This window comes from Oncorhynchus mykiss, chromosome 8 (assembly GCF_013265735.2).
Source record: "Oncorhynchus mykiss isolate Arlee chromosome 8, USDA_OmykA_1.1, whole genome shotgun sequence".
Lineage (NCBI taxonomy): Eukaryota > Metazoa > Chordata > Actinopteri > Salmoniformes > Salmonidae > Oncorhynchus > Oncorhynchus mykiss.
Window position 1 is genome coordinate 31154252 of NC_048572.1, and position 13619 is coordinate 31167870.

The 13619-nt window shown below is 42.1% G+C and overlaps 1 protein-coding gene across 1 annotated transcript in view; it reads left to right on the forward strand.

Annotated features, from left to right (window-relative positions):
* Positions 1 to 3620: 3620 nt before the first annotated feature.
* The window catches only part of si:dkey-174m14.3 (uncharacterized protein LOC563117 homolog), a 46311-nt gene continuing 36312 nt past the window's right edge, over positions 3621 to 13619 (forward strand). Inside the window, exon 1 of the mRNA XM_036985276.1 lies at positions 3621 to 4219. Within this exon, the coding sequence (XP_036841171.1) occupies positions 3926 to 4219 (294 nt within the window). The 5' untranslated portion in view covers positions 3621 to 3925. The remainder of the gene's footprint in view (positions 4220 to 13619) is intronic.

Sequence of the window (13619 nt, forward strand, 5' to 3'; positions counted from 1 at the left end):
TTGGACCGGCTGGGCTGAAGCAGCAGGCAGGGTGTGGGGGCCCAACACCAGGGGGCACGCATGCGCAGGGCCCCCCCCCAGCACAGCCATCGCTCAAGCCCTACATAACGGATGGACCACTAATGACCACCCTGGAGACTGGGAGAGTCTGGGTTTTACCCATCAAGAGACTTACAATACAGACATACTAGCTAAACCACAATATACTGTATCCACAGAATGAACTTGAACACTATTATACTGTATCTCTATGGCTGTATCTAAGTTGACTTCATAGGGATACACTGTGGGGCTAGGCTAGGCTGTCGTGCTGATCTCAGATCTCGGCTCTTTGATCCTCTGTGATTATGCTGACTGTAGCAGGCATCATTATACGAGCTCCGAGCGAGCATTTTGGGTGGGGTATGTTATTAAATGGCTCCCTAGTTAGGGTGCATGCAAATTGGAGAGCTTGGTACAGGGATGAGTATAATGTGACTCAATTGGCCTGCTGCTCCATTGCAATAAGTAGAGTTCATTGCTGTCTGACTATCTGCCACTCGATAGCCAATCATAATCTTTCACACACACCCCTCTGCTCTCGCACACACAGAGGAACAGAGGCGTTATCGACTAAGTTATGTAACATGCTGAATATTGATGAAAATCACAGCTATGGCTCTCTCATTTGAATAGAGTATGCACAGTATATTCACTCACTCATGTCTGTTAATGTAGATTTCGCTTATCCCTCCAAGTTTAAGGATTTTTAAGGAGTCAGTGTTGGGGTCAATTCCAGACAATTCAAGAAGTACACTAAAATTCAAATTCCTATTCTCTTCCATGCTTTTCAATGAGGAACATGTGGAATTGGAATTCACCCCAACCCTGATAAGGGTAGGAACTACAAAGATAGGGAGGGATTGACAAGTAGAAAAATAGGATGACATTTTTTTGTGGTGCAAAAGAAGTGCATATCTGGGCAAAAAGTACCACAAACCTCATAATAATCTGGCAGTGTGATTTAAGGCCACCACACCCTAAAAGTAGTTTTTTTCTTAATCATATCACAATAAACTTTTACCAGTTGAACGTGGACAATATATACTTTTATATATAATACTTTTTTGTATTAAACATTTTTGGGAAATATTGTAATAAATATGAAAATGAGGTTATATTTATTTAAGTATGCACATATTTGCATATCACACAAATACACATTTTGGGACACTGGATGATGTCAGCCTAAATATTTTGATTTCATCTTGTTAAGAGACTCGCAAACCGAACGTACACATAGCCGATCAACTTTCTATCTTTAAAATATTAAAGAAAGGTATGAAAAATGCATTAAAAAAAGTATAAATAAAATTTTATTGAGAATAAAAATTTGACAGCACGTCAACAATTCCCTATGTAAACTGAACAAAAGTATAAACGCGTAAAGTGTAAAGTGTTGGTCCCATGTTTCATGAGCTGAAATAAAAGATCCCAGAAATGTTCCATACGCACAAAAGCTTATTTCTCAAAAATGTTATGCACAAATTTGTTTACATTCCTGTTAGTGAGCATTTCTCCTTTGGCAAGATAATCTGCTCACTTGACAGGTGTGGCATATAAAGAAGCTGAATAAACAGCATGATCACTACACAGGTGCACCTTGTGCTGTAGCATGTGGACATACATTTCATGTTTATTTCTCTACCATAAGCCTTCTCCAATGTCATTTTAGAGAATTTGTCAGTATGTCCAACCGGCCTCACAACCGCAGAACATATGTAACCACGTCAAGCTTCTTCAGTCTGAGACCAGCCACCCGGACAGCTGATGAAACTGTGGATTTGCACAACTGAAGAATTTCTGCACAAACTGTCAGAAACTGTCTCAGGGAAGCCCTTCTGCATGCTCGTCGTCCTAACCAGGGTCTTGACCTGACTGCAGTTCGGCGTAGTAACCGACTTCAGTGGGCAAATGCTCAATGGCCACTGGCACCCTGGAGAAGTGTGCTCTTCACGGATGAATCTTGGTTTCAACTGTAACGGGCAGATGGCAGATGTGTGGATGAGCGGTTTGCTGACGTCAACGTTGTGAACAGAGTGCCTATGGTGGCGGAGGAGTTATGGTATGGGCAGGCGTAAGCTACGGACAATGGAAACAATTGCGTTTTATCGATGGCAATTTGAATGCACTGTTACCGCTACGTGATTTTGAGGCCCGTTGTCGTGCCATCCATCCGCCGCCATCACACCATGCTTCAGTATTATAAGGCTGAAAATGTCCTAGTTCTTCCATTGCCTACATACTCACCAAACATGTCACCCATTGAGCATGTTTGGGATGCTCTGGCTCGATATGTACGACAGCGTCAGCGCCTCCTCATAAAGCCCTCATAATTCCCCTTGTAGAAGAAAGTTTAAAATTAAATCAAGCTGCCAGATTATAATAAGGTTTACAGTATTGTTTGCACAGATCTGTGCTTTTTGTACTGCGAAAATATAGGCCACGGTAGCCTGTAGTTGTATGCCATACAAGTGACTGTTTACTTGATTATTATCCATTAGTGTCTCCCTCTCTCACATTGCGTCCCATTATTCTCTCTCTCCCCATCAATTGCCATGTGTTTCTATCTGTGACCAATGCTCTGTTGGAGCCACTGACCTGGAAAAGGCATAAAAAGTCTCATTGGCTCCAATGCTATCTATAGATGGTCTAATTAAGGACTTTGGCTGTGCTCTCAGAGCAGGGCCTGTTGAACTGCTTGATACTTCCTATGAACATATTAAACGTAGATATTCCAAGGTTGCTTGGCTTCCTGCTTTTGTGGGATATAATTAGAGGAAACTGTATTTTTGCAGTTTTCTTGTTATGCTAGTTTCAGCCTTTTTATAGGGTGGATTTCGGGGTAGTAACTAACACAGCTCTCAGTTTAGCCTGGTTGTTACGGGGGGGGGGGGGGGGGGGGGTTATAGTATGTGGACCACACATTTAGGCTACAGTGATCATTTTGTAAGATTGGCATGAACGGGCAATGTGGCACCTAGTTTAATATCTGAGTTAGGGTGGTCCTGGAACAGATTGGCATGGTAGGGGGCCACTCGTTTGTCCTGGGGTGTTAACGAACCAGACAGGTCAACCTGACTGGCAGGGATAGCCTCACCAGCATCCCTGTTCTCTCAGGGGGCTGGGCAAGCTATCCCCAGGCTCCACCACCTCTGGCTCCTGCCCTGGATTCATGCATTTTTGGTTGGAGGAATCTGATGTTTCAGCCCCCACTTCCAGCAGGTCTTTCCAATGCAGCCTGACATCCAGCCCCAGCCCTAGCAGAATCATCAGCAGCAGTGAGGCCTACGCCAGCCTAGACAACTGGAGCTCCGGGGAGGTCAGCCTGCTCCGCAGCTCCATCAGGAAGCACAGCCAGGAGGCCTTCCAGGCCAGACTCAACAGCTCCAGCTTAGCCAGAGGGCCTCACAGCAGAGCTCGTCCCCATGGAGTCCAGGGAGGCCATGTAGCCTCGTGGAGATGCATGAGGGGGCAGAACAGGCAGCATGGGGAGGGGGAGCCTGGTGGGGGAAAGGGAGAGGGAGGGGGAGGAGGGCTGGGTCCGTGCAGAGCCTGACCTCCAGTAGCCAGGACACCACAACAGCCACCAGCAGCAGCAGCAACAGCGGCAAAACGATCAACACGTTATTGTTGGCTGGAGAAAAAGATTGAAGCCAAACTCAAGTTCTCAAACTTCCTGGACGACGTCGGTGGCAGAGTGCTCGTCCCAGGCAGCCTGGAGGCCTTCCAGAAACTACAGCCTCCCCCTCCTCCCCAGAGATCCAGCTCCCTCAGCCCCAGAACCTGCCCCAGCACCACCACAGGGTCGGAAGACGACGTGATCCAAGTGGAGTACCGGTGGAGGAGCAGTCTGCCCTGCTCAGTGGCACTGCAGCGGGGCAGGATGGAGGAGGAGCAGGGTCCCATAGAAAAGCCTGTGGGGAAAGCTTACCTGGAGACAGACATTGACCGTGTCCGGAGGGAGGATGAGCTGAAGGACATTAAGATCAAGAAGGAGAACACATTGTCAACTCTGGAGAGGGAGAGGAAAATGGGTATGGTAGGAACAGCGGCTCCTCCAGAATTGCGGCAGAAAACTTTGGGAAGAATAAGGAGTCCAAGTCCAGTTTTGTGGGTTGAGGGACTAGTGATGAGATACCCCTACCGATCCTTCTCTCTACCCAGAGGGATCAGCATGGTGAGTGACAAATCGTTATGTTTCTTAATCTTACACTGGTGTGGTGTGACTTTTTTTATATACCCATCATGTTTTTCTTCTGAGCATGGTCAATACATTACTGTGATTGCGCAATAGTGCGTAGAATCTTTTGTGCCATTACCAAAAGCCAATAAACACATTTTCAAAAAGACTGATGCACAATCATTTCAGATTATCTTCAACTAAATAATGACTAAAACAGACAAAGTATAGTATTTCAAATTACAGGCACCTGCAAACTTATGTGTATACTGACAAAAGTTAACAAAATGGCAACTTATTTTACAGTTTACTTGGGTCGGGAAAAATGACAAAATGTGTATATCTCACGTGATTCATCTGCTGTATTTAATGAATGGACTGTACATGCTTGTATATGACTGATTAACTGCAATGTGAAATGAGAAGTTATTCATGAACTCAAATTCTATTCATCGCTACAAACCATAGTAGATAATGGACCATGACTGTTTGTGTCTTATCCTAGACCTAGAAGCTTTTGCCATGTTAACTATAGACGGCTAAGAACCAATCACATTACACTGTATTTGCATGTGCCTTTCATTATAGATAGCACAAACCAGATTCCTCTCACAAACTAGTCAACCGTATTACAATCTTGTCAATCACACATTTTCCAGATGTATGGCATCTATCAGTAGTGATTCAGTTGGTAGAGCATAGTGCTTGCGAGGTCCAGGATTTACATGATCATTTTAGACATTTTGCAGACGCTCCTGTCTTAGTCAGTGCATACATTTTCATACTCGCCCCCGTGGTCTACCAACTGAGCCATACGGGACAAAGGATTGTGGGTAAGATTCCTGCTGGGACCATACATATGGAAATGTATGCACCCATATGACTGTTTAGATAAAAGCTTCAGATAAATGGCTATTATTATTACTTATCTCAGCATGTAGCCTAGTCTAGGAAGGGATGGGTTTGTAAATTCCTCTCAAGTTCAAAATCACGTTTGTTTATTCGTCACATACACATGATGTACTGTAAATGGTGTACAAAATGCAATGAAATGCGTACGTGCAGGTATAACTCATTTAAACATAGAACTAACGTAAACAGGCAGATATATACTCCAACAACAACAAATGGTGGCCTCCTCAAAGCTACTTTGACCCTAAATCGAGGCATAGCTATTATCATAAAAATAGACCTAGAACACTAGAATTTATGCACATCTCTCTATAGCCATTATACCAAGTCAACCAAAAAAAGCTTGCCAATCACTAAATCAATATGGAATGTCATGCAATTTGCAGCTTCCGCTCATGCTTTCCCTGTCCAGAGACTATTCAATATCAGCAAGTTGACAATAATGGATTTTCTCTGTACTGTTTGTTACTCTGTAGGGCAGGGGTAGGCGACTAGCCGAGAGATTATACTGGAAAATCACAAACATTTCATACCTTGATTACAATGAGACAAGATCCACATGTCGCTTAATTTGTGGGAATACTTAGGAAGAGATTTCCTAAATTAAACATATCTTTCTTGACCAAAAACGACAATCCCCCCCCCCCACACACACACTTGTGAGCCGGTTTTGGCCTATTGCCGACCCCTGCTGTAGGGTGTATGAGCGATGAGTTGTGTAGCCAAACAGAGTTCTCCACCATTCTGTCCGTCTGATTTCTGACATCTATGCAACTCCCAAGTGTTATATTGTATAATAAAACATCAGTATGACATTATTTGTGAATAAAGAATATGACATCAAAATATTGATATATGTTATCCAACAGTTATCGAGTTGGACACCAGAATGAAAATCTTGCGTAATTGCGCCAGATACTTGATTAGGTTCTGTGGAGAGACGGGTTAAAGATCATACTAAAGAGACCAGCGAAGTCTCCACCCATTTTTAAACTGCAAGTCTCTGCACCCATTTTTAAACTGCAAGTCTCTGCCAGATTCGGGCAAGTATACGGGAGAATCTCAACTGCATACTCCTCGTGTCCTCTCTCCATGCCTCCTTCTTAAACCCCTTTGGAGCAGAAGTTCAGAGAGGCGGGACCTCTGCCTGTCTCATCCAATGTGCTTTGAGAAAGAGGAGAGCAGTGTGCGATTAAGATTCTCCCTGTGAGCCGAATGTCCCCTCCCCTTCCAAAATGTGAAAGTTGCATGCACCTGAGAAATTGTGATTTGTCCTAATAATCAGTGAAGAAAAATCACCATAATGGAACAAAGTTCTTTGTTAGTTGTTGCATCCCACAGTCTTTTGACAGATGCTGCTACTTTTTTTTTATGTTACTTGCATCTGTCCACGAGAGATTACAACAGATATTGCTGCTGTTGCTAGGTGCATTGTAAATCAGAATTGTTTAAATTTTAATATGGGTTTCATTGGCAACAAGGGAAATATTCAATGTCTCATTCTGCCTTTATGCAGTAAAGATCATATGACATTTACTTTCAAGGTTTTCAAAAGCCTAAATATGTCTGACACATCATCTCACCATAGGTATCACAGACAGTCAATAATGAAAGAGAAAATAACATTGCTCAATTTACTGTCTGATTAAATTTCAGTCTTGGCCGTCACCTTAGCAACTGCTTGAAAAAAGGTGGGCGGTGAGGGGGCTGAGAGACAAGTGTGTATGTGAGCTTGTTTGTGTGTGTGTGTGTGTGTGCGTAGCTGTGAAGTTTATTTCTCTCTCAGTAGTATTTCACAGGAGCCCTTGTACAATACACGGTGCTGGTTGAGATCAGTGCTGTCACATCCGTCACAGTCCCATCCTGACATGCACATGGCCTTCTGCTCTCATCACACTTCCTGTGAAATAACCACTGAATTCCTCAACTATGTGTTTTTTTACATTATCACTACTTTTTATGACTGCACAACACAATAAATGTGTTTGTCATTTTATTACAGTAATTAAAAAGATAGTACACACAGTACCAGTCAAAAGTTTCGACACACCTAGTCATTCAATGTTTTTTCTTTATTTTTACTATTTTCAACATTGTAGAATAATAGCTGTCGTATCTGTGATGATTCTGGAGAGTTATGAAATAGTGAAGTCATCAAAACTATGAAATAACAAATATGGAATCATGAAGTAAACAAACAATTGTTAAACAAATCAAATATATATGTTATATTTGAGATTCTTCAAAGTAGTCACCCTTTGCCTTGATGACAGCTTTGCATGCTCTTGGCATTCTCTCAACCAGCTTCATCTGGAAATATTTTGCAACTGTCTTAATTAAAGGAGTTCCCACATATGCTGAGCACTTGTTGGCTGTTTTTCCTTCACTCTGTGGTTCAACTCATTGAAGGCTAGGTCATCTGATGCAGCACTCCATCACTCTCCTTCTTGGTCAAATAGCCCTTACACAGCCTGGAGGTGTGTTGGGTCATTGTCCTGTTGAAAAACAAATAATAGTCTAAGACCAAACCAGATGGGATGGTGTATTGCTGCAGAATGCTATGCTACAGTGCCTTGCAAAAATATTCATCCCCCTTGAAGTTTTTCCTATTTTGTGGCATTACAACCTGTAATTTAAATTATTTTTATTTGGATTTCATGTAATGGACATACACATAATAGTCCAAATTGATGAAAAAAATAAAAAACAGAAAAGTGGTGCGTGCATATGTATTCACCTCCTTTGCTATGAAGCCCCTAAATAAGATCTGGTGCAACCAATTACAGTGCCTTGCGAAAGTATTCGGCCCCGTTGAACTTTGCGACCTTTTGCCACATTTCAGGCTTCAAACATAAAGAAAAAAACTGTATTTTTTTGTGAAGAATCAACAACAAGTGGGACACAATCATGAAGTGGAACGACATTTATTGGATATTTCAAACGTTTTTAACAATCAGAAACTGAAAAATGGGGCGTGCAAAATTATTCAGCCCCCTTAAGTTAATACTTTGTAGCGCCACCTTTTGCTGCGATTGCAGCTGTAAGTCGCTTGGGGTATGTCTCTATCAGTTTTGCACATCGAGAGACTGACATTTTTTCCCATTCCTCCTTGCAAAACAGCTCGAGCTCAGTGAGGTTGGATGGAGAGCATTTGTGAACAGCAGTTTTCAGTTCTTTCCACAGATTCTCGATTGGATTCAGGTCTGGACTTTGACTTGGCCATTCTAACACCTGGATATGTTTATTTTTGAACCATTCCATTGTAGATTTTGCTTTATGTTTTGGATCATTGTCTTGTTGGAAGACAAATCTCCGTCCCAGTCTCAGGTCTTTTGCAGACTCCATCAGGTTTTCTTCCAGAATGGTCCTGTATTTGGCTCCATCCATCTTCCCATCAATTTTAACCATCTTCCCTGTCCCTGCTGAAGAAAAGCAGGCCCAAACCATGATGCTACCACCACCATGTTTGACAGTGGGGATGGTGTGTTCAGCTGTGTTGCTTTTACGCCAAACATAACATTTTGCATTGTTGCCAAAAAGTTCAATTTTGGTTTCATCTGACCAGAGCACCTTCTTCCACGAGTTTGGTGTGTCTCCCAGGTGGCTTGTGGCAAACTTTAAACAACACTTTTTATGGATATCTTTAAGAAATGGCTTTCTTCTTGCCACTCTTCCATAAAGGCCAGATTTGTGCAATATACGACTGATTGTTGTCCTATGGACAGAGTCTCCCACCTCAGCTGTAGATCTCTGCAGTTCATCCAGAGTGATTATGGGCCTCTTGGCTGCATCTCTGATCAGTCTTCTCCTTGTATGAACTGAAAGTTTAGAGGGACGGTCAGGTCTTGGTAGATTTGCAGTGGTCTGATACTCCTTCCATTTCAATATTATCGCTTGCACAGTGCTCCTTGGGATGTTTAAAGCTTGGGAAATCTTTTTGTATCCAAATCCGGCTTTAAACTTCTTCACAACAGTATCTCGGACCTGCCTGGTGTGTTCCTTGTTCTTCATGATGCTCTCTGCGCTTTTAACGGACCTCTGAGACTATCACAGTGCAGGTGCATTTATACGGAGACTTGATTACACACAGGTGGATTGTATTTATCATCATTAGTCATTTAGGTCAACATTGGATCATTCAGAGATCCTCACTGAACTTCTGGAGAGAGTTTGCTGCACTGAAAGTAAAGGGGCTGAATAATTTTGCACGCCCAATTTTTCAGTTTTTGATTTGTTAAAAAAGTTTGAAATATCCAATAAATGTCGTTCCACTTCATGATTGTGTCCCACTTGTTGTTGATTCTTCACAAAAAAATACAGTTTTATATCTTTATGTTTGAAGCCTGAAATGTGGCAAAAGGTTGCAAAGTTCAAGGGGGCCGAATACTTTCGCAAGGCACTGTACCTTCAGAAGTCACATAATTAGTTAAATTAAGTCCACCCGTGTGCAATATAAGTGTCACATGATCTGTCACATGATCTCAGTATATATACACCTGTTCTGAAAGGCCCCAGAGTCTGCAACACCACCAAGCAAGCGGCACCATGAAGACCAAGGAGCGCTCCAAACAGATCAGGGACAAAGTTGTGGAGAAGTACAGATCAGGGTTGGGTTATAAAAAAATATCAGAAACGTTGAACATCCCACGGAGCACCATTAAATCCTTTATTAAAAAATGCACCACAACAAACCTGCGAAGAGATGGACGCCCACCAAAACAAAGAAACCAAAGATAGCCCTGAAGGAGCTGCAAAGCTCCACAGTGGAAATAGGAGTATCTGTCCTTAGGACCACTTTAAGCCGTACACTCAGAGCTAGGCTTTACGGAAGAGTGTCCAGAAAAAAGTAATTGCTTAAAGAAAACAATAAACAAACATGTTTAGTGTCCGCCAAAAGGCATTTGGGAGACTCCCCAAACATATGGAAGAAGATACTCTGGTCAGCTGAGAATAAAATTGAGTTTTTTGGCCATCAAGGGAAATGCTATGTCTGGTGCAAATCCTACATCTCCCATCACCCCGAGAACACCACCATGTTTTTTTTTTATCTGCAGGGACTGGGAAACTGGTCAGAATTGTGAAGAATGATGGATGGAGCTAAATACAGGGAAATTCTTGAGGGAAACCTGTTTCAGTCTTCCAGAGATTTGAGACTGGGACGGAGGCTCACTTTCCAGCAGGACAATGACCCTAAGCAATATGCTAAGGCAACACTTGGGTGGTTTAAGGGGAAACATTTCAATGTCTTGGAATGGCCTTGTCAAAGCCCAGACCTCAATCTGAATCTGCGGTATGACTTAAAGATAACTGTACACCAGCGGAACCAATCCAGCTTGAAGGAGCTGGAGCAGTTTGGACTTGAGGAATAGGCAAAATCCCAGTGGCTAGATGTGCCAAGTTTATAGAGACATACCCCAAGAGTCTTGCAGCTGTAATTGCTGCAAAAGGTAGTTAGTTCTACAAAGTGTTTACTTTGGGGGAGGAGGGGGGGTGAATAGTTATGCACGCTCAAGTTTTCTGGTTTTTTGTCTTATTTCTTGTTTGTTTCACAAACAAATATATTTTGCATCTTCAAAGTGGTAGGCATGTTGTGTAAATAAAATGATACAAACCCCCCAAAAATCTATTTTAATTTCAGGTTGTAAGGCAGCAAAATAGAAAAAATTCCAAGGGGAGTGAATATTTTCACAAGCCACTGTAGCCATGCTGGTTAAGTGTGCCTTGAATTCAAAATAAATCACAGACAATGTCACCTGCAAAGCACCCCCACACCATCACAACTCCTCCTTCGTGCTTCACGGTGGGAACCACAAATGCGAAGATCATTTGTTCACCTTCTCTGCGTCTCACCAAGACACGTCAATTGGAACCAAAAATCTCAAATTTAGACTCATCAGACGAAAGGATAGATTTCCACTGGTCTTATGTCCATTGCTTGTGTTTCTTGGCAGAAGAAAGGATCTTCTTCTTATTGGTGTTCTTTGGTAATGGGTTCTTTGTAGCAATTCGGCCATGAAAGCCTGATTCCCATCAGTCTCCTCTGTTGAGTTGATGTTGAGATGTGTTTGTTCATTGAACTCTGTGAAGCAATTATTTGGGCTGCAATTTCTGAGGCTGGTAACGCAAACAAACTTATCCCCTGCAGCAGAGGTAACTCTGGGTCATCCTTTCCTGTGGCAGTCCTCATGAGAGCTAGTTTCATCATAGCGCTTGATGGTTTTTGCGACTGCACTTGAAGAAACTTTCAAGTTCTTGCCATTTTTTCAGATTGACTGACCTTCATGTCTTAAAGTAATGATGGACCGTCATTTCTCTTTGCTGATTTGAGCTGTTCTTGCCATAATATGGACTTTATTTTACCAAATAGGGCTATATTCTGTATACCACCCCTGTCACAACACAACTGATTGGCTCAAACGCATTAAGAAAGAAAGAAATTCCACAAATTAACTTTTAATAAGGCACGCCTGTTAATTGAATTGCATTCCAGGTGACTACCTCATGAAGCTGGTTGTGAGAATGCAAAGGCAAAGGGTGGCTACTTTGAAGAATCTCAAATATAAAATATATTTTCATTTGTTTACCACCTCTTTGGTTACTACATGATTCCATATGTGTCATTTCATAGTTTTGATGTCTTTGCTATTATTCTACAACGTAGAAAATAGTAAAAAGAAAGAAAAACCTTTGAATTAGTAGGTGTGTCCAAACTTTTGACTGGTACTGTGTCTATAAATACACTACCGTTCAAAAGTTTGGCGTCACTTAGAAATGTCCTTGTTTTTGAAAGAAAAGCTAATTTTTTTGTCCATTAAAATCACATCAAATTGATCAGAAATACAGTGTAGACATTGTTAATGTTGTAAATGACTACTGTAGTTGGAAACAACAGATTTTTCATGGAATATCTACATAAGTGAATGGATGCCATCACTCCTGTGTTCCAATGGCAAGTTGTGGTAGCTAATCCAAGTTTATCAATTTAAAAGGCTAACTGATCATTAGAAAACCCTTTTGCAATTATGTTAACACAGCTGAAAACTGTTGTTCCGATTAAAGAAGCAATAAAACGGGCCTTCTTTAGACTAGTTAAGTATCTGGAGAATCAGCATTTGTGGGTTCAATTACAGGCTCAAAATGGCCAGAAACAAATAACTTTTTTTAAAACTCGTCAGTCTATTCTTGTTCTGAAAAAATGAAGAATATTTCCTTCACAGAACAGTGCAAACTGGCCCTAACCAGAATCGAAAGAGGAGTGGGAGGCCCCGGTGCGCAACTGAGCAAGAGGACAAGTACATTAGACTGTCCAGTTTCATTAAATAGTACTGGCAAAACACCAGTCTCAACATCAACGGTGAAGAGGCAAATCCGGGATGCTGGAGTTCCTCTGTCCAGTGTCTGTGTTTTTTTGCCCCTCTTAATCTTTTCTTTTTATTAGTCAGTCTGAGATATGGCTTTTTCTTTGCAACTCTGTCTAGGAGGCCAGCATCCCGGAGTCATGTCTTTACTGTTGATATTGGGACTGGTGTTTTGTGGGTACTATTTAATGAAGCTGCCAGTTGAGGACTTGTGAGGTGTCTGTTTCTCAAACTAGACAGTCTAATGTACTTGTCCTCTTGCTCAGTTGTGCACCGGGGCCTCCCACTCTATTCGGATTAGATACATATATAACTACATTATAAATGTTATTGTGTGAACTGTCTAGTTCAGTATATTTCAATAAATAGTTTTTATTACGTGGTATATTAAACTATATTTTTTCCTCATTGAAAACAATAGACAATGAAGTTCTACTATTATTCATGAGATAGCTCAGTAAAATATTGCTGAATGTCCCTGCCACTTGGTTAGCACTGAACTCTAAATCTGAATGGAGATGAAAATTCCTTGTATAGCATGATCTCACCTGATACATAATGTACAAGGGGTGAGAGAGAGAGAGAGAAAGAGAGAGAGATTGAGAGAGGGAGAGAGAGAGCGAGACAGGGGGAGAGGGAAAGAGGAGAGATATATATGGAAAGAGAGAGAGGGGGAGGGAGAGAAAGAGGGAAAGAGGGGGGATAGAGAGAGAGGGGCAGATGGAGATGGGATAGAGAGAAATAAAAAGAGAAAGAGAGAGTGGGGGGGGGGGGGGGGGGGGGGAGAATCCAAACTAGAGAATCCAACCAATTTGCAGTGGAGATGAGAGTTTCATTCCTCTCCACCGCCTGGTGACATAACATGTGAAATTCAACAGATGGGGCCACCTGTTTCCCTCCACCTCTCTCTCTCCCTCTTTCCTCTCTCTCTCTCCCCTCTCTTTCTTTATATCTTTGTTTGCTCTCTTTCTTTTCCCTTCAGCTCATTATAGATATTGAGTCACTGCCAGCATCTATTGGGGGGGGGGGGGGGGTTGCTATGTATCTGCAGTCTCTTGTTCTCTCTCTCTCTCTCTCTCTCTCTCTCTCTCTCTCTCTCTCTCTCTCTCTCTCTCCCCCTCTTAATA